Genomic DNA, 25,427 nt, shown 5'->3' on the forward strand with positions numbered 1-25,427 from the left:
ATAACTTTAAAAGCAAAACGGGATGGGTGTTTTTTTATAAATTAAATAACAAAAAGTATGTCAGCAGCAAGTATCGCACTTAATAACGGCAACCTTTCCTTTGTTCAGCATCTTTTTCACCTGATTTGGTGCAAAGAAGCAAAGAGGATACTAAGAGAGAGAGTTGTGAGAGAGTTAGATTGAGTGTGCAGCAGGAAGGTTTTTCGCGATAGTAATTATCCTGCAGCAGTTCCTTCACAGGAGACCCTAAATTGCTGTAATGCGTACCCTCCGTCCTACCAAGAGTCTCTGATGCCTGTTTTATTTCTCCGCTTCTTGTGGTTTGCCGTTCTTTCAGCCCTGTTTTACTGCCATTACCAGCTCCGTCAGGAATTAAACAGGGTTGCCGCGTGAATTAAAGTTAAAGGATTGTTTTTTTTTACAACTATCTTAACACTAATTTCTAATCGCTGCTGTACCCTTATAAGCTTCCTTTGCTTTATCGTGTGTGTTTAAGTGTCGGTGTGTTGAACCATTGTTGATAAATTTTATTAATTTATACCGTCCATTTAATAATATTCTATTTATGTGTGAATGATTTCTCATCTATTTTGCATACATCTTTCAGCTTCTGCAGATCGCGTTACCTGCGCCCGCAGACACTGTCGGGAGAAATTAAAACGTCCATCCAATTGTCCATGCATAGTTGCTTTTTTTTATACACAGTTGGCAATGAAATCAATCTCGAGCTTTCGTAACCTTGCCGAGCCTCTGCTTAATTCATTAAACCAAAGCTTCTTCCTTCCGTATTTGGCCCTGATTTTAGCCGTACCGACCAGTCGTTAATATCTATAGCGCCTACATGTTCTTACCATTAAAAACTAATGTATTTTTTGTTTTCTTCTATTTAACATCACAATACGATTCGTCGTGGTTTTTGTCGATTGAGTCGTTATCGCCGCTTGTTTCCCCACACGAAACAGATCAAACAGTGGCGCCCGTTTTGTCTTAGAGAGGGAGAAACGAGTTGCTTCTCTAGCTTTTGTTCGCATCGCTTTGCCTCACCCAGAGTCCCATCAGTGTATTTCGATATTTCGAAAGGATTTCGACGTACGCGAGTATGCACAACAGTCGCGAATCCATTCCCATTCCGCACACGCTGCACTAGCTCCACCTGGGTTTGGATGTCGCACGGACACTGAGGCCCACAACCGTAGCACAACGACGTAAGTAAGATGGCACCGATAAGTTTGGAAGATTGATGGGGAACCGGAATTTACAGGATCGTGTAACCGTCCGGGTTGCTATCGTTGTCCGGATCGTGCAGGTCGGACGTTAGCGTCGAGGTACCGGTCAGCGGCGATGACAGCTTATCGTGGTCTTCCTCACTACCTGGCCCATTGAGCGGTGTCGGAGTCACGTTGCTGCTTGCCACCCCATTATTCCCCCCCGTGGTTGTGGTCGCATTCCCACTGGAACCTTGGTTTGCGCCGAGATGATGTTGCAGATGCATTGGCCCACCACTCTGGACGCCCATCGAATGCTGCTGGCAATGGAGCTGCATCTGATGGTGATGTGCCAGCCCGTGCCCTTGTGGATGGAGATGTTGCTGATGATGCAGATGATCGCCGCCGCCGCCACCACCACCATCGTTCGCTGTATTTGGTTCGTGCTTGGTGCTACTATTTGCTAAACTATTTATAATTGAGCCGCTGCCTCGGCCACCCATCGCCGTCAACATTGTGGCCTGCTGATCCACTTTTAGCCCACCGTTCGGTCGCATGCAGCTGTTACCACCGCCACCTGTCGGACCGTTGGTGAAGGATTCACTGTGCCCGCCGGCATCGCCGTAAAGATTGCTCATGAAGGATAGCGCTGACGTTGGCCCCGAACAGGAGGACGCAGTGGAGGAAGAAACCGTGGAGGGCGCGGTAACGGCCGGTGGACCCTGGCCGGAGTTTGAGCCACCACTTCCGATCGAGGAAGGTGTCAACGGTGGTGTGTACAGATCGGCACCTCCCGTATATCCGAGCTCTTTCTTGATCGACGTTCCTACCCCGTTGTTGGAGCCATTGTTTCCCGGAGGCTGATTGGGCGGCTGCATCTGATGGTGTTGGGCGGCTAGAGCGGCGGCTGCTGCGGCCGCTTGCTGTTGATGTTGCTGGGGTGTCCCATAGTCGTAGCAGGGTTTCAGTAAACCGCTTGCCTGTGGGTAACCAAACTGTCCACCATTGAATTTGGCTTGCGCGTGTTGCTGCTGCTGTTGGGGTTGTGATTGGTTGTAGTTGGTGCCGCCTGCTCCACCGGCCCCAGATGGATGATGCTGGTGATTATGATGCTGATGGTGAAGATGATGATGTTGATGGTGCTGCTGCTGCTGCTGCTGTTGTTGCTGCTGCTGCTGCTGCTGTTGGTGATGATGTTGCATCGAAGATAATACACCATCCGACTGCAGCAGCTGTTGGTAGGTGCGCATGGCGGCTGACGAAGGGTTGGTCGCTGTCGCGGATTGGAAGTCATCGAGGGAGGAAAGTTTACGCATCAGACCCATCTCCTTGCCGTACAGATGGCCGTACAGGGCCGGACCGTCGGGACCGTTGGCGGCCGCTGCTGCAGCCGCTGCCGCAGCAGCAGCCGCCACGGCGACAGCCGCCGCCGAGCTGCCATTGGAAGGGGTTGGATTAATGCCGCCGGCGGCCGACGAAAGTGGGGACGCATTGAGCCGCGCTAGGGCAAGGTTACGCTGGGTGGCCAGGTCGAGATCGTCCAGCATGACACCGGCGGCCGCAGCAGCGGCGGCTGCAGCAGCTGCTGCAGCGGCCGCCGCCGCCGCCGCACTACCCGGTGCCGTTGTCGTCGGTGACCCGCCCACCACGGCCCCCGTTCGGCCGGCCATTATGACCGACAGTGCGTCATCCACGCCCAACCCGGACGGGTGCACGGACGACGCCGACGGTTGGGGTGGCTGCGAGGCGGGCGGCGGCTGCTGCTGGACGGGCACGGGCGGACGTTTCATTTTCGGCGGACGACCCAGCCGGGGACCATCTCAGTCGCGGGAGCGCCGTGGCCTTCCGACTTTGCCCTTGCGCAGCGGCGGGTTCGTTTGGCTATTGGTCGTCTTCACGAGCTTGTGCCAGTCCGGCTCACAGACGAGACTGCCACCGAGCATATAGTACCGGTCGCCCTGCACCAGATGGCTCCCGCACTTCGAGCACTGGAAGCACTTCAGGTGAAACACGTGGTGCTGGGGCACGGATTGCCCGTTGTTGTTGTTATTGTTGTTATTGTTGTTGACGGTACCGTTTTGATTGTTGTTGTTCGCGGCGTTGTTCAGGTTGTTGTTTATCGTCGTGTGGGACGTCGTTCGCATCACAAACTCGTTGGCGGGTATCGTTTGATGGCAGGCGGAACAAGCACCGGAACCGAATAATCTAAAGAACAAGAAACGATGGAAGATATTACATTATTAACACGAGAGTCAAAGGAATTCATATGTAGATATTAGTAAGTTTTCAATTGTTTACAAAAACTAAAATAAAGGCAGTTTTTTCTTAAAGATTATGAGAAATTTTGAGGACTAAAGTCTGATAATTATATATCTTTAAAATACATTTGATTTGGTTTCAATCTCAACAAATTTCAGTTCAACTTGAAAAGAATTCAGGAATTATTCCAGTTTTATCCAACGATTCGAGGGATGATCACGGATCACTTTGTTACTTCGTTGGGATTAATAAACTCAAAGATGGTTTAGATGGTTTTATGTTTAGAGACATTTATCTACACTATTCAATACTGTTACAAGACATTTGAGTAATCCGACAGAAAAGGAGATAATAAAACTCTGCTCTAATGGCATTATTTCGACACCTTAAATAATGCTATCGCTGTCCTAAAGCAGAAATAAACATAATTCCGTCAATTGCAAAACAAGAAAAGCAAAAGCACCCGACCAACAACCAGCCGTATTTACACTCGAAAACGCGAGGCCAGTGTACGGGCGAAGAGAAAAAAAAAGCCCGGCACGACGACACCGTCCAACACCTACAGTGCGCGCGCCAGCAGCCAGTAAACACCGGAAGCTGCAGGAACAAGATGACAAAAAAAAACCACCCACCACAGCTACTTACCACAAATATTCTTCGTGCACAGTTCAAAACTGAGCAACGAAAGGGGGAACAAGGTGAGGAAGAGCGACAAAGAAAAAAAACCAGAGGCACTAAAACAGAAAATCACGTCCTTGAGCGACACGCCGGTAACGCGGGATACAGCGACCACCGTCATATTTGGCACTGGAGGTAGCAGTAGAGCCCCCCAAAAAAAGCGTGTAAGGGGTGAAGGGGAGGTGCGGTGTGTTAAAAAAAATCAAATGGCAGGAACCCACTCTAAGTGCGCCACCATGATCTTGAAGGGAAGTTTGCATTGTCGTCGTGTCGTTTCCGTTTTCGTTCGAAGTGTTTCCTCTCGCACCGAGGGTTGGTTCTTTTTTTTCATCTCTTTCGCTCCTTTATCGCTGAAAGACGGACAGGGCACCACACCACTTGGCTGGCTGTGTGTTTGTTGTTTCCCTTTCCAACACCGGCCAGGATTTCCCGCGTGTTTTTTTTTTTGTTCCTTTTTAATCATGTTTTCCCTCTAGATTTGGTACAAGTGAGTAGACACGGCCACCGACCTTATGGTTTTTCTTTCCACTTCCGGCTGGGAAGGTGATGTTGGGCTGGGTGTTGGTTTTTTTTTGTTATCGCTTCTACTCTCCACTCCACTGTTTGTTGTTGCTTCGTTTGTAGAAGGTGCTCGAGCAAACGATTCGTGTAATCGGCGCTGCTTGACATCGGTTTCTTCGACAGGTTTCCTCTTTTTGGTGTGTGTTCCTTCAAAGCGTGCATGTTCGTTTGCAAACTTGAATTAAATGAGTTGTAACAGAGATGTTTGTTTTTAAATGAGCAAGTGTCGTGTAATATAACGTATTATACACACTTACTAAAAGGTTTTCCAACTTCCTGTTGTTTTGCGCTAAAAAAAGTGCATCGCATTGCAATCAAACAGTTCATCAAAAGCGATCTGCACAAATCAATGCGATCTGGTCGATTGGCTGCAATAGACCAAAGCCGGATGAAAATGCCATTCGTCCGTGACTGTACGGAAGGGAAGGAATGAAAGAAGCAACTCCAAATCACTTATGTAAATCGAGTCAGGTCCTCACGGTACACTGTTCTCCTTCCAGCAAATCAAACACCTTCATCACCAGCACACTAACAAGCGCACAAGAAAGCCACCACCACCACCACCACCGCCTGCACGACAAGATCACGGACAACTCCTGGAGCACCCGGGTTGACGGGAAATTACGGGAAATTTGTTTGATCAACTCTGTCAACAAGCATACCCAAACAAACACACAAACAGTGGCATGCAGTCGAACAGCAGTGGAAATACAACCAACAAAAAAAAAAGGAATGGATCGAAAAGAAACATCTTTGCTTCCCATTTTTGCATAGGACGAAAGGGAACGAGATGGGTACGAAGACGACGAGATGTGTGCCGAGACGGTGTGGTGTTAAAGTTGAGCGAAAATTACTTCGGCAAACAGTGGCAGAGTTCAGTTCATAGGGTGAAAGAAAGTGTTCCTGTTTGCCTTGTTTTTTTTTCTTGCTTTTAGGGTTTGAGTTTTGTTGTGTGTTGTCAACGGAGTGCGTGTGGAGTTCCTCTGTAGGTGCAGTTGCAGATAACACATCGTGTTGCCACCGTATTGCTGGATGTAATCAACGATATTGAAGCGTTTATCTTCGCCAATCGTAACGATAAATTTAAAATGTGCAGAGAATAATTTCATCAACCTCCAATAAAATGGAGGGAACAACATCTTGCTGAGCGTGTCATTAATTAAGGAACTTCGGATGAAAGGCAAAATGGTTATTATCGGTATCCTTCGGCGGCGAAATAGGAAAGGCAGCTCGGGGGCTGTTCGGGGGGGTCCGAACGGGTCGTTCATAATGTCTAAGGACGAATAATCTATCGCAATTAGAAGCATTATTCTTGTTCCCCCCCCCCCCCCCCCCGCGCTCATCCGGTTGCATACCAACCCACCCACCATCGTGTTGCTTGCTCACCGGCAAAGGCACCATAATTGAGTCATTGTTTGGTCTCTAATTATGCATGGCCCTATGCAAACATCCCCATTTGGCGCTCCTTTTCATTAGGCGAAACTTTCGTGCTCCTTGCTGCCTCCTGACCACCCATCCAGCACCCCACGCAGCGTATATCCCTGGGACCCATTGTCGGCAGTAAAGGTGCGAAAGTTAAATTTAATTCCACCCTGGCCATCGTCAACATAAACCCACGTCCCACCACCATCGGCGGAGAGTGAAATGTGGTGGGTACCACCTTCGGTTTGGGGCAGCTTGAGACAAAGACAAAGGAGCCAACACACGCTGCCAACCTCCTACATATAGCCCAACATCGCCGGAAGGTTAAAACGAGACGTGGTGTTAACATGCGCACACACAAGATGCCGACTCCCCGGGCGAACGGAAAGGGCACGTTCTAAGCCCTCATTAGCAATATTCCGTTCGGTAGTTTCGAGTTTAAATTAACAGCAACCAACGCTTCATTTCAGGTCATCGGAGAAGTCGCTCCCGTCCGCAGCAGAGCAGCAGGTGGAAGTTGTATCCTTAAGCCACCCACACCCACACACACACAGGCACACGAAATCGAGTTCCGCAGGCACGTAACAACAACGCAAAATGCATCTCCTCTTCAGCTGAGGAGGGGGTTTTGCAATATTGGACGCAGGTACATTGAAGTCTTTACGCCGTTTTCACTTTCTCTCCATCCCCAACCTACCACACCTCTGCCAGTTCGCGATTCTTCGACTTCGGGTCACGTCAAATCTTTTAATCCTCTCAGACACCTCGTTTACCCCTTCGGTTAGTGTGTTTACCGTGCGCTCAGGGCAAAGGAAGCTGAAGCTAAATAATGCTAAGCTATTCTCACAGATAAGCTTAATGATGATCCAAGGAGAGAGGCAGAGCGAAGGAGAGAAACTCCACAAATCACAATGACCCACAGGGACAAGGTGGAAAGAACGAACAAACCACTGTCCTGGGACGCTGTTGCCAATTAGTGTAAGTTTTAGTTTAATAAACCTCTTGCGGCTGTTGCTGTGTGTATAAAACAGCATGCTTTTACACTCTTCCGAAGCCAAACGAACAAAAGAACTAAAAACTGACAGTAAGAATTTCACATAAATAAAGTTAGTTCGCATTTTTAAGTAAGTATGCATGCCTATACTGCAAAGCGATCTTCTCTTTTAGTAGTTCCAACAAATTGTTCAACAAAAATCCTCGCACTAATGATCATTTACAATATTATCATAATGCTTCTGTATCACCTCTGATAACGACATTATCATTCGGTATACTCAATAAGGCAACCAACCAAATCCAAACCAATCTTTAGGTCTTAACAGCATCGAAACGGAGGTTTATTTTTAAGGTTGATTGTAGGATAATTTTCCATCATGTAGATCACATCGAAACCCCCTCCCTCTCCAGCGCAAAGGGAGAACAGGAAAAGCATGTTTGCCGCCTACAAATTGAATACCCTCGTGGCGCGAGTTTTCCTCCCCAATGGCTCTTCGCTCAAGTGTCACACACTCGAGTATTCGCACGAAACGGGAAGGAGGAAGGCGAGCTCCTCGCTCTCTCTCTTCAGCAGAAAGGTGAGGAAGAGCTCGCGCTACACTATCAAATATCAGTCCTCGGGGTAAATGTGTCCATGTCTGGAACGGTTTCCCGCTTTTCCCCGATAGAGTTGTACGTGGATCGGATGGAAGGATGATGCTGTCGAACGTACAATTTGATGAGCAGACGCCCGGCTTCGAGGAATGATTCGCTTTTCTCTCCCAATCTCGCTTTCTCTTTCACCATGGCCATGGCTCTCGTACACCACGGGTAAAGTCTAAACCGAACCACCTGTACGTTTGTGGGGGGAGGGATTGTGTGCGCCCCGGTGTAGCGGATCGGCAGTAAAGCTTCATGTTACCCCCGCGGCCCAACCGGTCTCGCTGTGTGTCTGCCACTGCTTGTTGGCTTGGCGGGTAATTAATTTGTTAATTAATTAATTAATAAGATAAGTTAATTAAAGAACATGATAGTCCTCGGCAAACGCTCATCGTTCGTCGAATATCCGGCGTCACAAGCACAATGCGCTGGAGATAATAGCGGAAGGTGGGGTGATGACGCTAGGAGAGGACACCGGAGTAGTCTAGAGTAGAGGCACGGACGCTTTGCTTCAGGGGCTGTACAATCACGGTGATCCGGTTTGAGATTTTCCTATGAGGGATGAGTTGAGAAATTGTAGGAAATTTTGTTTCATTTGCATTCCGGCCTGTTCCGATCACGTTTTATATTTCCTTCTCGGTGAATGTGACCGCGCCTTCACGCCTATAAACACGCACACACATTCGTTAGGGGTGAGAGAATGAAATGGTCTTTAGTATTTTAGGAATCACTACCATCAAAGCGACCAACAAGCGTCGTGATCTTAGAACTTTCTACTTAAATCTACTAACCACCAGGCGTCTCCATTTTGAGGCAAGCAAAAAGGAAATGATTTTGAGGCCCATTTTAGAATATTAAATATTTAAATATTCACAACCAGTATCAAAACGAAAGGAAAAAAAATAAAATACACTGACTGATTGGAAAAATAAATTAGAAATTATTGTGATATAAATTTTGTCTACACTAAATCTAGCTTCTATTTAATTAAAAAAAGTATTTAAAAAACGAAACACATAGCACAAAGTAGGAAAAATCAAACAAAACCAGTGGAGAAATCAAGTGCGAACTAAACGAAACAAACACACGGCTGATGACACTGATCATTTGCAAATAACACTAACGAGTCGGGAGAAACGTATACGGAGAGTGATCAAAAGAAAGGATTCTCCGGTGTATTGCAAACCACAGTTGCTCGAGAAGAATGGCACGAGAAAGTTTCACAAGACAGCACACTGAAGCAAGTCGCGGTAAACGGCGCGTTTTGCAATGATTCTCCTCGTGAAGTCACGGAGGGAAATGAAGCAAAGCAACAGCAGAAAACGAGGAAAACAAAATCAAAACAAGCAACCGAGAGCGCAACGATGCACTTAACGTTCATGCTTTGATGTTGGGCTTAAAGGTGGATTCAATAGTGAAGAACGTATTGAGATTTGATGTTCACGTAGATCAAACTATTATTTTGCCTTTATATAATACAGCAATATAATTGCGACTGAATAGGAAGCCAGCAGTAATGGCGCAAGGTATGAATAAAGTCATATTTCAGCTGCGCTCTCGCCAGGAGCTCATTGACAAACGATTAAGCAGGGAGCAACCTATCCACTCTTTCACGCTTTTGCTTCTATTTCCTTTATGCTATTCATGCACCGCCAAGAGGGAAAATCGGGAACCAAGGGAGAATAGAAAATTTGACCAATTTACAACCCTCGTTCCCACGTGAATGAAATCGGTACCGGGCTGTTCGCTATTTTTTGATGAGTGACGTTGTCCCTTCACATTTTCCTTTCCCGCGCTCCAGTGTTGGAGTGCAAAAAAAAGAGAGAGCGAGAAAAGGACGAAGCGATATCTACAACAACTAAAACGAAAAAAAAGTCATGAAAAGTGAGCAATCGTCCCGGCGCAATCACAAAGCGCGCGATCGTTAGCAATAATCATCATCCCCTCGGAATAGGAAGGCGAGGAACACAGTAATAATAATAATAATCATAACGGGTGCAGTGTACCGCACACATCCCACCCCCCAGACACACACACACACGTACAGAAGAAGGGGCGAACAAATCCGCGTCTCTGTCGGGGTTTGGTGTGAGACCGCTTTAAACCTTGATCTTTCTCGCGAGTCACCACCCCATGCGACGTGGCCACGATATCAAATCATCGACGACAACTCGACGAAGATACGGCGTGCGCACGGTTGTGGATACCAACGGCAACGCGGCGCTAACGATGCCGATTATTATCATTATTATTTTCATTATCACCATCATCGTCAGCTATCACATCATCATCATCATCACCGGCACCAACTGTTATCATTACGGTTGGGGCCGTTGACGAGCTTGACGGTTTGAGCGGTTTTTTTTTTGGTATTTTTGTTTTATCTTTTTAATCCAACGAGATACAGACCTTATTTTTAGATAAATCGCCACAATCTATTTTAATTGTGGAACTGTGTTACTAATGCAGTTGAAAGCGTTGGTAGGAAATACCATTTCCAATGTGAGTTGAAAGCACATTGCCACTAGTTCGTCATCTTCACACACCGAGTATCCTTTCGAGTTCTTTAAATGCGACGAATTTAGTTCACTTTCATCGCCCGTAAGCCAAATCGTAAATGCACAATCACAACTTAATTGTGAACAGAGTCTTCAGCTTTTTCCTTTCTACACCGCTAAACGAGCCGGCTTCGGTTGAACAGTGGACGGAAGATGAGCAAATGTTTGGCACCCCGTTCCATGGTAAGCCACGGCAAAAAAACCGGAAGTGAACCCATTCCACCACAAACGCCCGCCCGTAAATACGTACACAAGCTTTCGCCCGGGATTTCTTCTGCTCAGGCTGGCAAAAGACGTATGAATGAATCTGTTGGAGGATGCAGAAGCAAAAAAAAACGTCACTCCCCTTGGCCGTTCTTCGCGTCACACTCTGCACGACCCGGGAGGTGCCTTGGTGAATGATATTTGCCGTTCGCTTGTGAAAGAAGATGGAAGAAAACTAGTACCGGGATGTCTCGAAACCAATGAATCAAACAAGCATCCGCACACGTTCTACCACCACACCGGGAGCCTGATGCTCGAGCGCTTTCGTCAAGGTTGTTACCGGTTCACTCTGCTGGCTCGAGGATGGGTGTGTAGAAGAAATGCCAAATATGCCGACTAGACGACGGCGACGACGACGCAACCGATGGTTTGGTGTCGTGTAGAACACATGCACAACACACATTTAGGTGGAGTCCTCCCCCCTTCCCACCGCCAACACATCACCCCAAAACAAGCTGAAGTACGTAAAACCTCACCACACTAAGCCCTGGGTGGTGACTCGATTCCTCCCAGTACGTCACACAAATTAATGTACCATAGAAAAGTTGCAGGAATAGAAAATCAAATACAATTGTGATTGAAAATCATGACACTCACACAGACACAGCCACACACACATACACTTTCAAACGAGTGACATGAATAGGGCGAAATTTTCGTCGCCAACTTCGGATGGAGCGGGGGATCGTGGAACAGAGGACGGTGGCCGGTGGCTACTGTTACGGACGCAGCAATCAGGACGAATTGGAACTCAAATCAGAAACAAGTAACGAAGAATGGGGAGAAGCAATGAATGGCAACAAGCGGAGGCGGCAGTACCGGAGAAAGGCGAAATCATGAAACAGACGACGTGCAGACACCGCCGAGATATTGACGGCGAGCGATCGTGTTGTAGTAGAGGGCGGACTGCAAAGGGGTGAGATTGTGTGGGCGAAACACATTTGGCAGTCAGAAATGGAATGATGATTTATCTCGCCCGGAATGTGAGCGAATGTCGCTGTTTCTGGAGCTCAAAATACGACTTCTTATGGGTTTGAAGTTGAGTGAACTTGCCCAAAGTATTTTATAATGAAATGATATCTTTAGAACATTCTGATTTGAACAAAACTGTTGAAGAAGTGATTGTGCCTTTCTTTTTTATTAAATAATACAATCCGTATTTCAATAGCGCATGTACTCGCTCACCGTGCATTGGTCAGCTGACATTTTCCATTATTGTTTCCATTTGCCGTAGACGTATCTCATCCAGCAAGGCAACCGGCTGGTAGACCGACTTCAGTTAGACTGCGACTTTGAATGACAAGAATCAGTCTCTTTCCGGACAAATCGTTCAGCACAATTCAATTCGCATAACTAAAGGGTTTTCCAACGGGGATTTTCGACCTTTGCGAGTTGATTGCGAGAATTTTATTAAAGTTCCAGCGATCAAATTAACTGTCACTTATTCAGTGTGGCTTAGCTATTTGAAATAAAGAGTTATAATGTTCAATGCTTAGAACCGATACATTGGGGTAATAACGATTTCTTTACTCTGTGGTTAATTATACGATCGTGGCGTCTTGTCAGTCTGGACGTACTTACGCAAAAAAGAAGATAAAATGAATGTGCAACTTGATGATCAATGTGCCTCAATGATATACCCGATCTGTCGATTATATTGCTGCATTTTTCTAAAACCTTTAGGATAACTCCAGACAAAACGCCAGAAGATAACACCAAATCGCGCATAAAAATTCGACCTCTAACCAACAATTGAAAGATATAAAAATGATTGGTGGTGTTGAAATACGCCCCACAACACAGGGTATTGCGAAGACCTACAAACCAAAACGAAGTCTCGTCGGTATACCACACACAGGTTGTTTGTAATGAAAAACCCTTTACAGACAGTTTTTTTTCTTAAACTCGAGCTTTGTTTCCCAAGAAGCGCTAAAAGAGTTTCAAATTTTATTGGTTAAAAATTATACATTTGATACTGCAGAAAATTAACCTTTACTTATTAAAAACATTTAACAAAACGTTATAATTGCTTCATAAAATGAAGGATAAGCAATAGTACGTCTTCCAGAACGTCTTCTTTTAGTGCGGATAATGATAGGGCATCAAATCAAAAAAATTGCTGATGAGAAAAATGTTACGCCTCTACACGTCATGCTAAACGTCCTAAATGTGTTGAAGCGTCTTCGAAACTGTTCCGCACGATCCGCTCCGATTCGAGTGAATTAGAAAACCGCGAAACCGCACCATATAATTTGCACGGAACCGATTATTAAATGTTTCCAATATAATTGCTATCTTTGCTTTGCAGTCATACACACAAACAGTAGATAGGAGAAACCCGATCCAACCTACCCTAAAACATTCCTTTAACAGCAAACCTGTTTGTGCGTTGGCCCGGGTGGGGCTGTGCGGACACTCAATCACAGTAAATAAACGCCCGATCGATGCGGATGATCCACACCGAAAGGGATGAATTGATTTTTGGTTGTAGGGTTTGGGGGGAGAATTTTCCCCGCGATCATTAGTGCCGAATGAAATGGTTAGCTTCAGCACAGTCGTTATCATTCTAATAGGCCAAGCAGCGCGCCAAAGGATCCTCCATGCGTTTCCATGGAGACGCATGGTGCTTCACACACGTCGTCGTCGTCGTCGCTGCACGCGGATCGAGCCGGTCCATTTCATCCGTTCGTTTGAGATACGCTTCAGTAAGCACTGTGTGGAGTAGTGATGCCTTTACCTTGCGCCAGTTGAAGGGTGCGCTCCGGTAGTACCGGCACCGGGACCGTATTACATGGACGAGCTCGTCCACAACTACACAAACAATTCGTGCTGGCTCCATCGTTCTGCCGCTGCCATCATGCCACCGCCACCCTGCCCTGGTACCATTGCGCCGTGATAGTGAAATTGCGTACAATCACTGGAAATGATATTTTTCCCAACCCAACCGTACATCCCCGGGTACGTACATCCATTTATCATCACTTAAATTAATTTCATCGGTTGTTTCGGTGGTGCTGCCAGTTAGCGCTGACAGGGTGGGGAGTGAGGAAACGCTCCTTCCCTCCGAATAGGACATTCCTTTCCAGCATCATGGAGCAGCACACTAAAACCCACACCATAAGTTCCCTGGTAACCGACACTACTGCCAGAAATAGTTCCCCGGCGGTGAGAGTCTCTCGCACAGAGTTCGGTAATCATCGTACAGTGTAGGCTCTCCACCTCCGTGTGGCAAATTTACTCAGATAAATATCGTGCTGCCAGTGTTAGGCAAAGAAACGCAAGGAGTCGCTCCTGCCACCCTCAACATTACACAGGTTATCCTTTGACGTGCCGGGGCGAACGACACGGACAATATAAATTGGAATGATCGAAGAGAATTGAAATGGTTTGGGAAGCGGTCGTCCCGGCAACTGTTACTTTTGTGTCTGTGTGAAAGATTTGCACAAATACACACACACACACACACACACACACACACACACACGTACATACGCGAACAAAGAGCGGGCCCCGTACGGGATGGTGAAAATTCATTAGAGATTATAGAAATGGAAAATGATTGCAGCAGTCCCGTGGATGCAAGCGCAACAGTCGCTCGCTTCGGTCCCCGGACGATTTGGGGAGAAGGGGTGGAAGTAAGACACTCCAAACCGATCCGAAGATTGGCACGGCATGGTAACGTATCTGCCCCATCATCGGTGGTCGTCCCGGCCGTCCCGGCAGCACGATCGGTGCTTGGGAGCAATTTTCTTCCATCGTGGTTTTGCTCCACACTTCCTTCAGGAGGATAGGGAGCTAGCAACCTCCATCCGAGGTTTCAATTTCTTCGTCTATTTTTTGATTCGTTAAGAAGACTCCAAACTCACAGCACACGGAGAACAAAACCCACCAGGATGCGGCAATGACTAACTGTAAATGATGATCACACTCGGGGTAAAACCGCTACAACGCTGCTTTTACCCCCCCCACACTTCCATGGTTGTGTGTGTGTGTGATGATGATGATGATTCCATGTTGAGCTAATTTTGCTGATTGAATTTAGGTTCATTTGCTGAAGGGATTTTGCGGGATTGAATTGATGGTGGCGGTGTACTGGTAGCTCCCGTCCTGTTTGCTACGTCTTTGATCAAATTATCGCTTAAGGAAGAAGGATAGGCAACGTATGGGAGAGAGTGCGAGCGGGAGAAAGAAAGAAAGAGAGAAAGCTCCGGCAACATAGGATTCACCTGTTGGGCTCCCGAGTTGATTGGATTGCGATGAGTACCCGTTTGGGGTACTCATCCATGTAGAGCCCCCCCGTTGTACTCGTGGCTCGTTAAAAAAAGTACGAGCGAACACCTATCTCAGGACACAACTAGGCACGGCGTAGGTAGGTAGGTTTTTGCTTTCTGATGCCTTGCAGCGAGCCGGCCGAAATGATGACGATGAAGCCAAGGCAGGAGACGATAAAGGAAGGTAAACAGAGTTAAATTAATTTCACACCCCACCCGAGAGACGAGCGCATGCATGGGTGGGTATCGTTTGTGTTTAAAAACACATTTTCTGCTCGATTACGTTTTTAAAAAAAGAGGATTTCGTTTATTGTGTTTTCTTTTCTAGTATGTTGCAGCTCGCGGCTAACAAAAAACCACCAAAACACACCATTTTTTAAACATCAAAAGTTCAAATGGTTTAAAAGATTAATGAACGATCGTCTAAAAAAAACATGCATGAAGCTTTTGGCTGTTATTCTTTGCAAACCATTTACTCTACCTGTTTATCAAAGTTTTTGCCTCAAATCAAGCACCTCTTGCCCGCAATGAATGTGAAATGTAAGCGCCTTAAATAAATACTCTCACCAACTGGTTGCTGACAGATGGTTCGCCAAACTAATCGAATACTTGTCAAAGTTGCACACAGCAAAAACCCAACCAACGAACTGCACTCCCGACGAAGGAAACAGTGGGTTCTTAGTTACTTGCCATCTTTTAAAGTGGGCACCAAGTATGGGTGAATCCTTCCTGCTTTCCTCATTAGTCGCTAACGAACCAATCATTCAGGACACACAGACACACAATTTGCGTGCCCCGGAAACAAGAATCGTCCTTCAAGGCTCACCTCGAAAACCCTGTAGGAACTCGAACTCGGGCAGGTTGAAGGGAAAGCGATACACACATACATCATACCCTTGGCGTACGCCCGCCATTTGGTTCGGCGTTCGATCGTCGTTCGTGGAATTGTTTTTGAACTTTTGCGTGGTTTTGCTCTTTCGCTTTCTCTCAGACTTGACGTCAATCTACAAAAAGCAGCTGTCGAAGTGCCTGCCGAAGAAAGAATCGTGCGATAGACGTGTTGAAGTCCAAATTAAAACAAATCAAAACGAGGACAGTGACTCCGAATGCAGTACAATAATGAGCGCGTTGTTGATTGCTCTCCCCCCAAAAAAAAAAACCTCCCCAAAGACGGAAAGAAATAATGAGACGATTGGCGTTCTTATTACATACCTTTGCGCGAGGGATAAGCCTACACTTACGACCTGTGCAAATTGGCACGCAATGGACGGTCCCGGTAACACATTGTGCAACAATGTACACCCCAAAAACGCACCACTCGGAGACCACGATCGTGTCCGATTGGAATTCTTCGGCTGCTACGCTATTGATGATCCAGTTGCAACACTCCTCCAGAAAAGTGAAGCTCCGTCCGATAATAACGGTGCTCGGGGAAGGATGCATTGGTTTGATTCCTTCTTGTGGTACGATTTATTAGCGAAGCTTACATTTGAAGGATGCCGCTAGTAAAAGCGAGCGAGAAAGCAATGATTATCGGACCGTTACTGTAGACGGACGCCATAACTTACGGGATGTTTTGTTTTTTTTTTGTGTGTGTATGATCACTCTCTCACTTTCAACCTAAGAGGGTGCCGCCTGAGCTTCCGCTAACAAGCGCCAAGAAAGATTTTTATTTAATCAAAAGATCCGCCAACGAAACGGGTAACACACGCAAGCAAAAAAGCAAGCAATATGCTGCACAGCTATAGCAAGAACAAACTCTGCCGAACATAATCCCGAACTTGCCAATCGGAATGTGCAACCATGCAATTAGTGTGGATCATGGCGAACTAAATATTTTCTCACTCACACTCTCTTTCTCTCTCTGTGCCACAATAAAACCTTAAAAAGTTGGCAAGATTTCGTCGGCGTTATGCGAAAAGCGCAGCGAATCGCGAAGGGAAATGAATTGTTGCTTAATTTTCCGCTTCTTTTCTTTCGCATCAACTTTCGTAACAGTGCCAGGGTATCTCTTTCCACCGGTGTTTGTTGTTATCGTTTTGCGGACGCATGTCGGCAGAAGGGATGACTAACATCGATGCACTTGTTAATTGGGTCCCAAACAAGTTTAGGCGCTTTCGAACAACAGCGGACGGGACTTTCAATCGTATTTTTCTCGTCTTAGAATGGAGCTTGTGCATGGCAATTAAAGGATATTTGTGTTTGATTTTATGATTAGTTCGATAATGTAAATCCAAATTTACGTCGCAATCTCACACTCAGAAATATTTTATTTAGAATTCTGAAATTCAATACTAACAACAGCATTCTTCAGCGGTTCGAAGAACAATACTACTTACAAAAATTACGTGGTATAAGTTAGATTTATTTCAGGACATTTAATTCTCGATCACAAGGCTTTCCGGTTTTTTTTTCTAAAACGTTTCCCTTTTGTCGCCATTTATTTACGTTGCTTAACCTTTCTCTTACTGACGTTTAGCGCGAGCAACATATGGAGGAGGAAAACAAAGAGTTCCAGATTCGATACCGGTCCTCCACGATGATGCTACTCGTGTGAAGAACAAGTAGAAATACCCATCAAGAACAAGTTTTTAATTCCTCTTTTAAACGCTCTCGTACACAAACATATACACACACACACAAACAGCTTAGCCTCCGCGTGTGTTGGCTGGTAAACTACACCCCCGAGAGGAAGCAGCTGGAAGCAACGAAATATCGAAATTAGAGTTCCCCGTGGGATTGGACCGGCACCGGACACCGCACCGGACCGGACCACCACCAATGCATGAGGGATCAAACCATAGAAAAAAGTGTGTGAGAAAAAGAGAGAGAGAGAGAGATAGAGCAAGAGCAAAAGGCCAACTCCGGTTACAACACCACACGAGGGCAAAACCGCCACCTACCAACCCCGGGGGGAGGAATCGATGTGGGAACGGAATGGGAGAAAACCAATTACATTTCGTCCACCACATTCATCGCGTCCGTGCAGCGAACACACAACGTAACATTTCCGATGCTGCACAACCCCCCCGGACACCACCGGGTGCAAGGGTGCAGGCAAATGGGAGAAGGAAGGCAGAAAATTAAGGAATTATCCCTCGTCTAGGAATTAAAAGCATTACGAAGACGGGAAATACAGAAGCAGAAGGAGGACGACAGACCGAGCGACAGAGAGCGAGACTAAAGGGGGAATAAAAAAAAAACTCAAACCGAATCGTAAGTGACAGCTACCGATAGTACCTCCGTCAACCCTCGTCAATTAGAACCCGAACCCGGGCGGGACGTCAAAATTCACCACGCCATCGAAATTTTCCTCCACTTCCTGGTTCGATGGCTGCGCTAAGGTTAAGGCCGCTCCCATCTGCAAGATGACGTGCCGGTGCTATACGTGGCACCGTCCACGTCCAGAACACTCCAACCGTGCCCCGTTGCCCGAATGTTTCGTTACACCCATGCTTCCCATGCTATCCGCGCCAGGCTGTGGCTATTCCGGATGGCGGAAAAGAAATTGACGCAATTCCCGTTTGCCAACATCAGAACGTTGGGGGGGGGGGGGGGGGGGGAGTGGGAGCGCGAACGGTTCGAAAAACAATAAAAAAAATTGCACATGATCAGAATAAGTGAGAACGCAAAATTGACAGAAAGAAAAAATTAAATAAAGGATCAAGTACACTTTTTTTTCGGGGAGGGGGTTTGGGAGAGAAAATTAAATTTTAACCACCTTTTATGCTTTTTTAACGTTCTGTTCTGACACCCTCCAAAACCCAGACGACACCGCCGATGGCGATCGTTCCCATCCTTGGGGAATGAATAATTAAATTTGTTCGATCCCGAGAGTGCCCTCAAACTGATTAGAAGGTGTGAGGGTGATATCCCCTTGTCAAGGACGTGTCCTGAAAGGTTTTTTTTTCTTCTTCCGTTTTTGTGTTGTGCTGTTTCTGTGCTGTTCCCGCCTTTTCCTCCACTGGCTAAAAGTAATTGAAATGCAACGCATGAGCATGTCAATTAACTGAACCGTTCGGGATGAGGCGAATGCGAGCATCCCGTTCAGATGATCGATTGATTGGTTATATTTTTATGAAAGGGAAAGACTAGAAATGTTTTTTCTTGATTGCATTACGATATTCGTTGTAAATTTTGGCAAAAAATTGTAAAAGTCATGTTTGAGGGTTTTATTAAAATAATTTTACATAAACCTTGCCCAATAGTTTTTTAAAAGGTTTCGAATAAATTATAACAAAAGCTATTTCAATCAACTTCAGGAGAAAATATTGTGCAGTACTAGACAATACGATCGTATCGGATGCTGTATATGGAATTGAGTGTGCTTTTCGTTCAGCTAGATACCCACACAGTGCTGAAGGAATCTATCATAATATAGCCGATTTTTATAATTAGAAACCACGATAAAAACGATACGGGTGCATAGTTGATTTCCAATTAAATCAAAATCAAATAACTAATCTCCCGTCGTTCAAGGCTTCGTCCAGAATGCACGGGATATAGATTACTTGTTGTTTTGTGTTTAGGTTCTAAGCATTGCTCACATATCATCCAGTGATTGCTGTCGAAAATGTAGACCAAATTTTCATAATTTTCAACATAATACCAACCACATTTTGCAGCGCAACTCTATTGCCAATTAATATCCAGCACACTTTTTCCAGCTCAATATAGTTCCACGGTGTATCATGATAGGTTTTCTCTCAATAAAAAAGCACAACCAATTGTGTTTAATAATCACACTTACCGGTACCGTGTCTAAATTGCACAATCCGAACAATGTCACCTCTCGAAGATGCACTTCACTAAAATATGACGATATCTTTTAAACTAATTTCCTACGAACGCAACGCGCGGAACTTGTCCATTCTAAAGCACCGTACGCGAGAGTGCAAGTTCGTTGTGAAGAGGAATCAAATTAAAAAATTCATAAATTGCATTCGACCCACTGTTCGCGCGGCGCGCAGGACAGAAAAATCCTATCGATAAAAACAAAACACATCCAGCATCCGAAATAGGCGCCGCTTGTTGAGTGTGCGTGTCGTTACTCCCCGAGCGCTTTCGCGTGTTCGAGTGTCCTTAGCCACGTATAGCGGCACGTTTTGTTGTCCGGACATTCGTCGTCAGTCATTCAAACCGGGTCGACTTTTGGGCCGTGTCACGCCGGGAACCCTAGAGAGCCTGGGACAATGATGGGTCACGAGCCGGTACCCTTTTGCCTAACAAACCCGAGAATGTTTAGAGGTCCTTTTGTCGATACACACTAATTGGAATAGTCATGCGGGCATCTACACACACACACACAAACACACACGCACATACACAAAAGGTTCCGAGTTCCAAAAAATGAGCATGAACAGTGACAAAAACCTTTGCATTGATGGCGTGGAGTTCACCTAGGAAGCCTGTACCTTCTGCAACACACGCGTATAAACACTCTCCCTCTATCTCTCGGTGTTGGGGTTGTCGATTTGAAATGGAGGGAAAAAAACACCGGATTGGCTGATGGCGTTCGAAAGGACGAGGATTAAAACAAAAGATTGATTGAATTTCTCTGACTTCATTTCGCCGCTGCACTATCTGCTGTGCATCGCGTCGTAGTGTATCGGAGTGTCGTACCCAAATAGGCTTGGCTTCGCATCGTTTCGGATAACAACCGGATGAGGCTCCGGACTGGACACGAAAACAAAAAAAAAAAACAACTGGCGCTTGGAACGCGCGCGCGAAAATCCGCAACAACGATAACGGGCACAACTATATAAAACTAGCACAAATTGTGTGTTCGCTTCCCTCACCGTGCTGCGGCCGGGTGCATCGTTTCGTGAGGCAATTTCTGGAACAAAATTTAAGGCAATCTCGGATTGTACAGACGCATGAACTGAGAACAACGGAATACCTCCCCCCCCCCCCCCCCCCCCCCGGTATGCCGGCATATGGCTTCACACAAATAGTGCCACCAAAACAAAAGACAAAAAAAAACAAAGCACCAACTGCGTCAGTGATTGATTATGACTACCCCAAACAATTGGGGTAAACCAGATTGGACCTCTTATCCTTCTCGTGGCCGTGCGAGCCGAGAGAAAGGTGTGCGCAAGGATGGGAGTGTCATAGCGATGGTTTGTCTACGTTTAACGACACGGCAACAAAAACAGGACGATACATTGGTTAGCAGTAACGAATTGGTGGAATAATTGAATATTCTAGCTGATAACGACCATATATATTTTATACGCACATCATGATTGGGTGAGCTAGTTTTTCAGGCTTAGAAATTTTTTGTGACGGATTTTAGAAATGACTTTTAGAAAAAGTGGAAATACCGCATTTTTGTAGTTTATTTCTTCATTATTCTAGAACAAGTCTCGCGAATGTCTGGTAAATGAATTTCAAACAAAATATACTGACAAATAGTAAATATATTATATGGAATAAACTTAACTTTACGCAAAATTCTATACGCCTAATATTTAATTGAGTATTGAGGATTGTTTCTAAACGTAACCCTATTTTTTAAACTCATTTCGCAACACCTTCCCATTCTGTATTGCAATGTATTTGTATTATTTTCACAACACTCATCATTTGTCTTTTAATGAATGAATAAACGAATGTTCGCCAGGAAGGGTATGAAAGCTTACTGCAAAAAAAAAAATACTTCCTTCTTCCGGTAGAGATTTCCGCCACCCTAACATACAGGCGACTTTCGATTGCGTTCATTAGTACGAGCACTTCGATTGTGTCGGCAACGGCCTGACAGAATCATGCATTAAAGAAACCCAGCTGCATCGTTTGAGGAATGCCCGCACCAACACACCATCTGTGCGGCAAAAGTAATATATAACAATACAAAAAAAATGAACTTCTTTCTCACCATACAGTACCCGCCGTGCGCACATCCGGCTGATGATGATTATGCTTCGCTAGTCTGGCTGTTTCTTTCCCCGCTTATATCGTATCAAAACATTTCTCATCGAGTACGCCCAAGGCTTAAAAGCAGATGCAACTAACAAGAACAATCATTATCCTTCGAATTTGCCCCCCTTTTTTATAAAAGAAATAAGTACACCTGAAGGCGTTAGGATATCTTATCGCACGGCACTCAACATCTTGCAACGTTTAGTCCCGCAATGTGAAGCAATTGTTGCGGAGCGAGCGAACAACAATATCTGTTGTCCTTCGGCATGCACTCTTATAAATTCATCAAGTGCAGTGAAACAAACAATCTTTACAACCAATCTACAAACTATAGACGATTATGAATGAAAATTGAACGTAGCCTACATCCATAGTTCGCATCGCATAGTTTAAGTGTTACTTAAAATGCCCTTTTCATTCGTACCGGAAAGATAAACATATTTATTTGCTTTACCATCGATAAGCCCTTCTGGGTATGAAGATCGAACGTGAGTGCCCTTCATCATCATCATCATCGTGATCACCGCCGATATACCGTCGTGAACCAATAGAAATGATTTGTTACAACATTTGTCCGCCCTTGGCACTGGCACGATACCGACCTGGTTGGGCTCTTCTCCCTCAAGTAATTTAATTAATGTAACCACAAACATCCGTAATTATACACTCATCTTGCCGTACGTGCTGTATCTCTCTCGCGCGCGCTAGCTTCCACTCAGGTCCGCACGGAACGATCATCCCACGCGAGAAGTCGAATCATTCGACCTTCCCGGGCCACCCCACCGTCAAATCGATCGTTCGAATGGATGAGATGGATGGGTTTGGCTGAATTGAGACGCAAACCCACAATTTGTGGTTACAATGTTTCAATTTGCAGCCGCCGGTGGCTCAAATTGGGGGTATATTTGCTAATTTGAGCACGTTTCGGATGCACAACCCCCGTTGCCAGGGGAACGGAATGCGTGGCTGCTCCGAGCGGAAGAAAAAAGAGCCACCACGAACAAACCCCGGCTGGACCAAACAAAAAAAAACACACATGACGGATGAGCGGCAGAAAGAGAATTCGATGCTCATTACGCGAAACCCAGTTTAACGGTTGTGTGCAACCGCTCTGCAAGATGCAAGAATAGCAGCAGGCCACATCGAAAAAGGGTAGTTCCCTTTGGTAGTACGATTTCACGATTCGAGACTCGAGGATCTTGGGCTCGATCGCTTATCGGAAACATAGTCTCGATTTTATCGCAATGCTGCTCGTAGCTCAAGGATGCCGATTGGTTGCAATAACATGGGTAATGAGAGATAATTAGCTAAATGAACAGAGTTAGATGTTACTAGCGATTAAACACTGCCTGCAAAAAAAACCCCACCTGATTCAAGAGAGGAGCAAGCTGTTTTAAGAGACATCTTGAGAAACACTCAACAGCTTTGGAATATAATGTTAAAAACAGTGCAACTACAATAGAAATTATAGCTTGATATATATCTGAATAGCCTCTGGTAATAGATGATGCATCTACATTTAAGACCCTAAAAAAATTTATATAGAAGGATAAATTTGATGGAATACCCAAAACCAAGACTTCAGATTAATTACATTTCAATGCCCTTAAATACGCTTCAATTTTTACGTCTGTAAGCTGCAACGTAAACCTTCTCTTTTTCGTTTATCAAATGAAGCAAGCATAAAGATTTGGAACAGAAAACGTCCTTTTACTTTACTTCATTACTGCCAGATCTGCCCCGGTCTTTAGCTCAAGCTCGGCCTGCACGGGAATTTAAGAACCACTCCTTCCACTTTACCACGACCGTGGTGCCCTTTTACCCGTCATTTTATCTCTCACGGTTCCACTGTGCGCAACTGCATCGAACTCCAGAAACCGGTCCCGTCCGGCTGGAACGAACCTCAACCGTGCCAGCACCACAGAATCGGGTTTGCATTTTCACAACTTGTTCATCGTATCCTCACCCACACACACACACACACATACAAACAGCTTCAAGACACACACACACGTACAGGCCATGGCCCAAGAAAGGGTCAAGATGCGAGTCAACAAACACAGTCCCGTTCATTAAGCGTGCACTGATTAGAGCTGTTTTAATTTGCGCAATACGCTTCGACGTGTTTCGTTCTTGCATCACGTGTGTGAGACGGAAACTATCGCCATCGCATCAGAGTGGGCATCAAACAAACAATGAAAAAAAAAAATGCCCCTCGCGAATGAGAAGACGAAAAAGAAAAAAAAACAGCAGCAACAGGAATTGAAATACAAGGTCTCGCGCGCGCTCCCGAAAAACCCTTGGGAATGGGAGTGGGCACAACATTGTAGCATCATTAGCGGAAGGGAAAATGCATGCCTTGCCGAGATCGGCATCGTTCGTGCGTTCCGGGGTTGATCGATCGCGATCACCCGATCGGGCATCCAATTGATGCTCTCGAAGCGAAGGAAGGTGAAATATGAAGCCAATCATGCAGTTACGTGCGTGTGCACCAAACATTGATTGATACGGGAGGGAAGCGATCAGGGAAAGAAAGGACGAACACATCGAGCAGTTTAAACCATCATTAGCGAAGGTGCCTGCCGGGTTTGATTCATTCCTATTCGTTACCCCCCCCCGATGCAACGCGTCTCAGCGAGCAGAGATGCAACAAATTCGCAAACACGGCCTTCAAAACACACTTTCAGCTAATGAACGGAAAGGACACACAGGTGGCCTGGCGGCACCGAAGTTCGCATAAATATATTGATTTCGAATTGCTTCGTGAGATGGGGTGTGCAATTTTCCCGCACTTCTCCGCTCCATTAGCGATCTCCTGGAGTCCCACAAACCTAATCGCTACTGATTACGAAACATTGTTCATGTGCGAACGTTCGTAATTGGTAGATGAGCAAGAGTGGCGTTGCGTTTTAGAGGTTGAAGGCGAAGTTGAGGCATGCTGCAATGCAATCCACCAGGCCCACGGTAGTAACGAAATACATTCTACAGCACAACAACAAAAAAACACACACACGCACCACGCTGCAGAGACCGGTAATAGAAGACGCCTGGGCACGTGAGAGAGCGGAAGAGTGCGCACCACGAATCAATAAAAGCAATGTGCAATTAGGGATTGCATTGTTGCCTGACGGCCTGATGAACGCCGTTTGTAGGTATGGGCGCGTCCGCGAAAGACCCCAATATCTCGGTCGCTAATGAACCGTCGTGCTGCACCAAGAAGCTTAAGAACAAAGCACGGACAAATATACGGGACCTAGAGTAGGGTCTCACGAATAGGGAGGAAGGTGACACAATAAACATCTTGATTTGAGAGAACTTTGGTGCTCGGGACAGGATTCAAATTAGGCACAAGTCTTGATATTCCTTGTTCGTTCCACATCCTGTCCTCGATTGGATGCGGGGTATTTTTCTTTTTCTTTTTTTTTTTGGTTAGGGGTGTCACGCGAACATCCTTTCCGACATCATTAATGACAGAATCGTTGCGAAGCTCATTAACATTCGTTGTTCAAGGGTACGGAAATTGCGATGAGAACATCAGACATTTTGGGTGTTTTAATGCACATGGCGTATCGAAGGCAAATGTAAGCATTGTGTGGATTGATTGACTTGTCCTTTTATTTTTGGAAGAAAACAAAAATGGCAACCCTATTCAACAA

At 45.7% G+C, this 25,427-nt stretch overlaps 2 protein-coding genes across 2 annotated transcripts in view; both read right to left on the bottom strand.

Annotated features, from left to right (window-relative positions):
• Positions 1 to 1,255: 1,255 nt before the first annotated feature.
• On the bottom strand, positions 1,256 to 2,995 carry LOC128300456 (AT-rich interactive domain-containing protein 1B-like). The gene is made up of 2 exons (XM_053036517.1): positions 2,420 to 2,995; positions 1,256 to 2,302 (listed from the first exon to the last, which is right to left on the bottom strand). The coding sequence occupies exons 1-2, from the start codon at positions 2,993 to 2,995 to the stop codon at positions 1,256 to 1,258; spliced, it is 1,623 nt and encodes a 540-aa protein (XP_052892477.1).
• A 30-nt stretch (positions 2,996 to 3,025) lies between these two features.
• Positions 3,026 to 25,427, bottom strand: part of LOC128302998 (LIM domain transcription factor LMO4) — a 33,321-nt gene continuing 10,919 nt past the window's right edge. The window contains exon 4 of the mRNA XM_053039848.1: positions 3,026 to 3,410. Coding sequence (XP_052895808.1) covers positions 3,026 to 3,410 — 385 coding nt within the window. The remainder of the gene's footprint in view (positions 3,411 to 25,427) is intronic.

This window comes from Anopheles moucheti, chromosome 3 (assembly GCF_943734755.1).
Source record: "Anopheles moucheti chromosome 3, idAnoMoucSN_F20_07, whole genome shotgun sequence".
Lineage (NCBI taxonomy): Eukaryota > Metazoa > Arthropoda > Insecta > Diptera > Culicidae > Anopheles > Anopheles moucheti.

Coding starts and splice junctions, on each gene's coding strand:
- LOC128300456 (XM_053036517.1), bottom strand. CDS start 2,995: ATGAAACGTCCGCCCGTGCCCGTCCAGCAGCAGCCGCCGCCCGCCTCG. Junction 2,303..2,419: donor AGCTGCTGCAGTCGGATGGT/GTATTATCTTCG, acceptor CATAATCACCAG/CATCATCCATCTGGGGCCGG.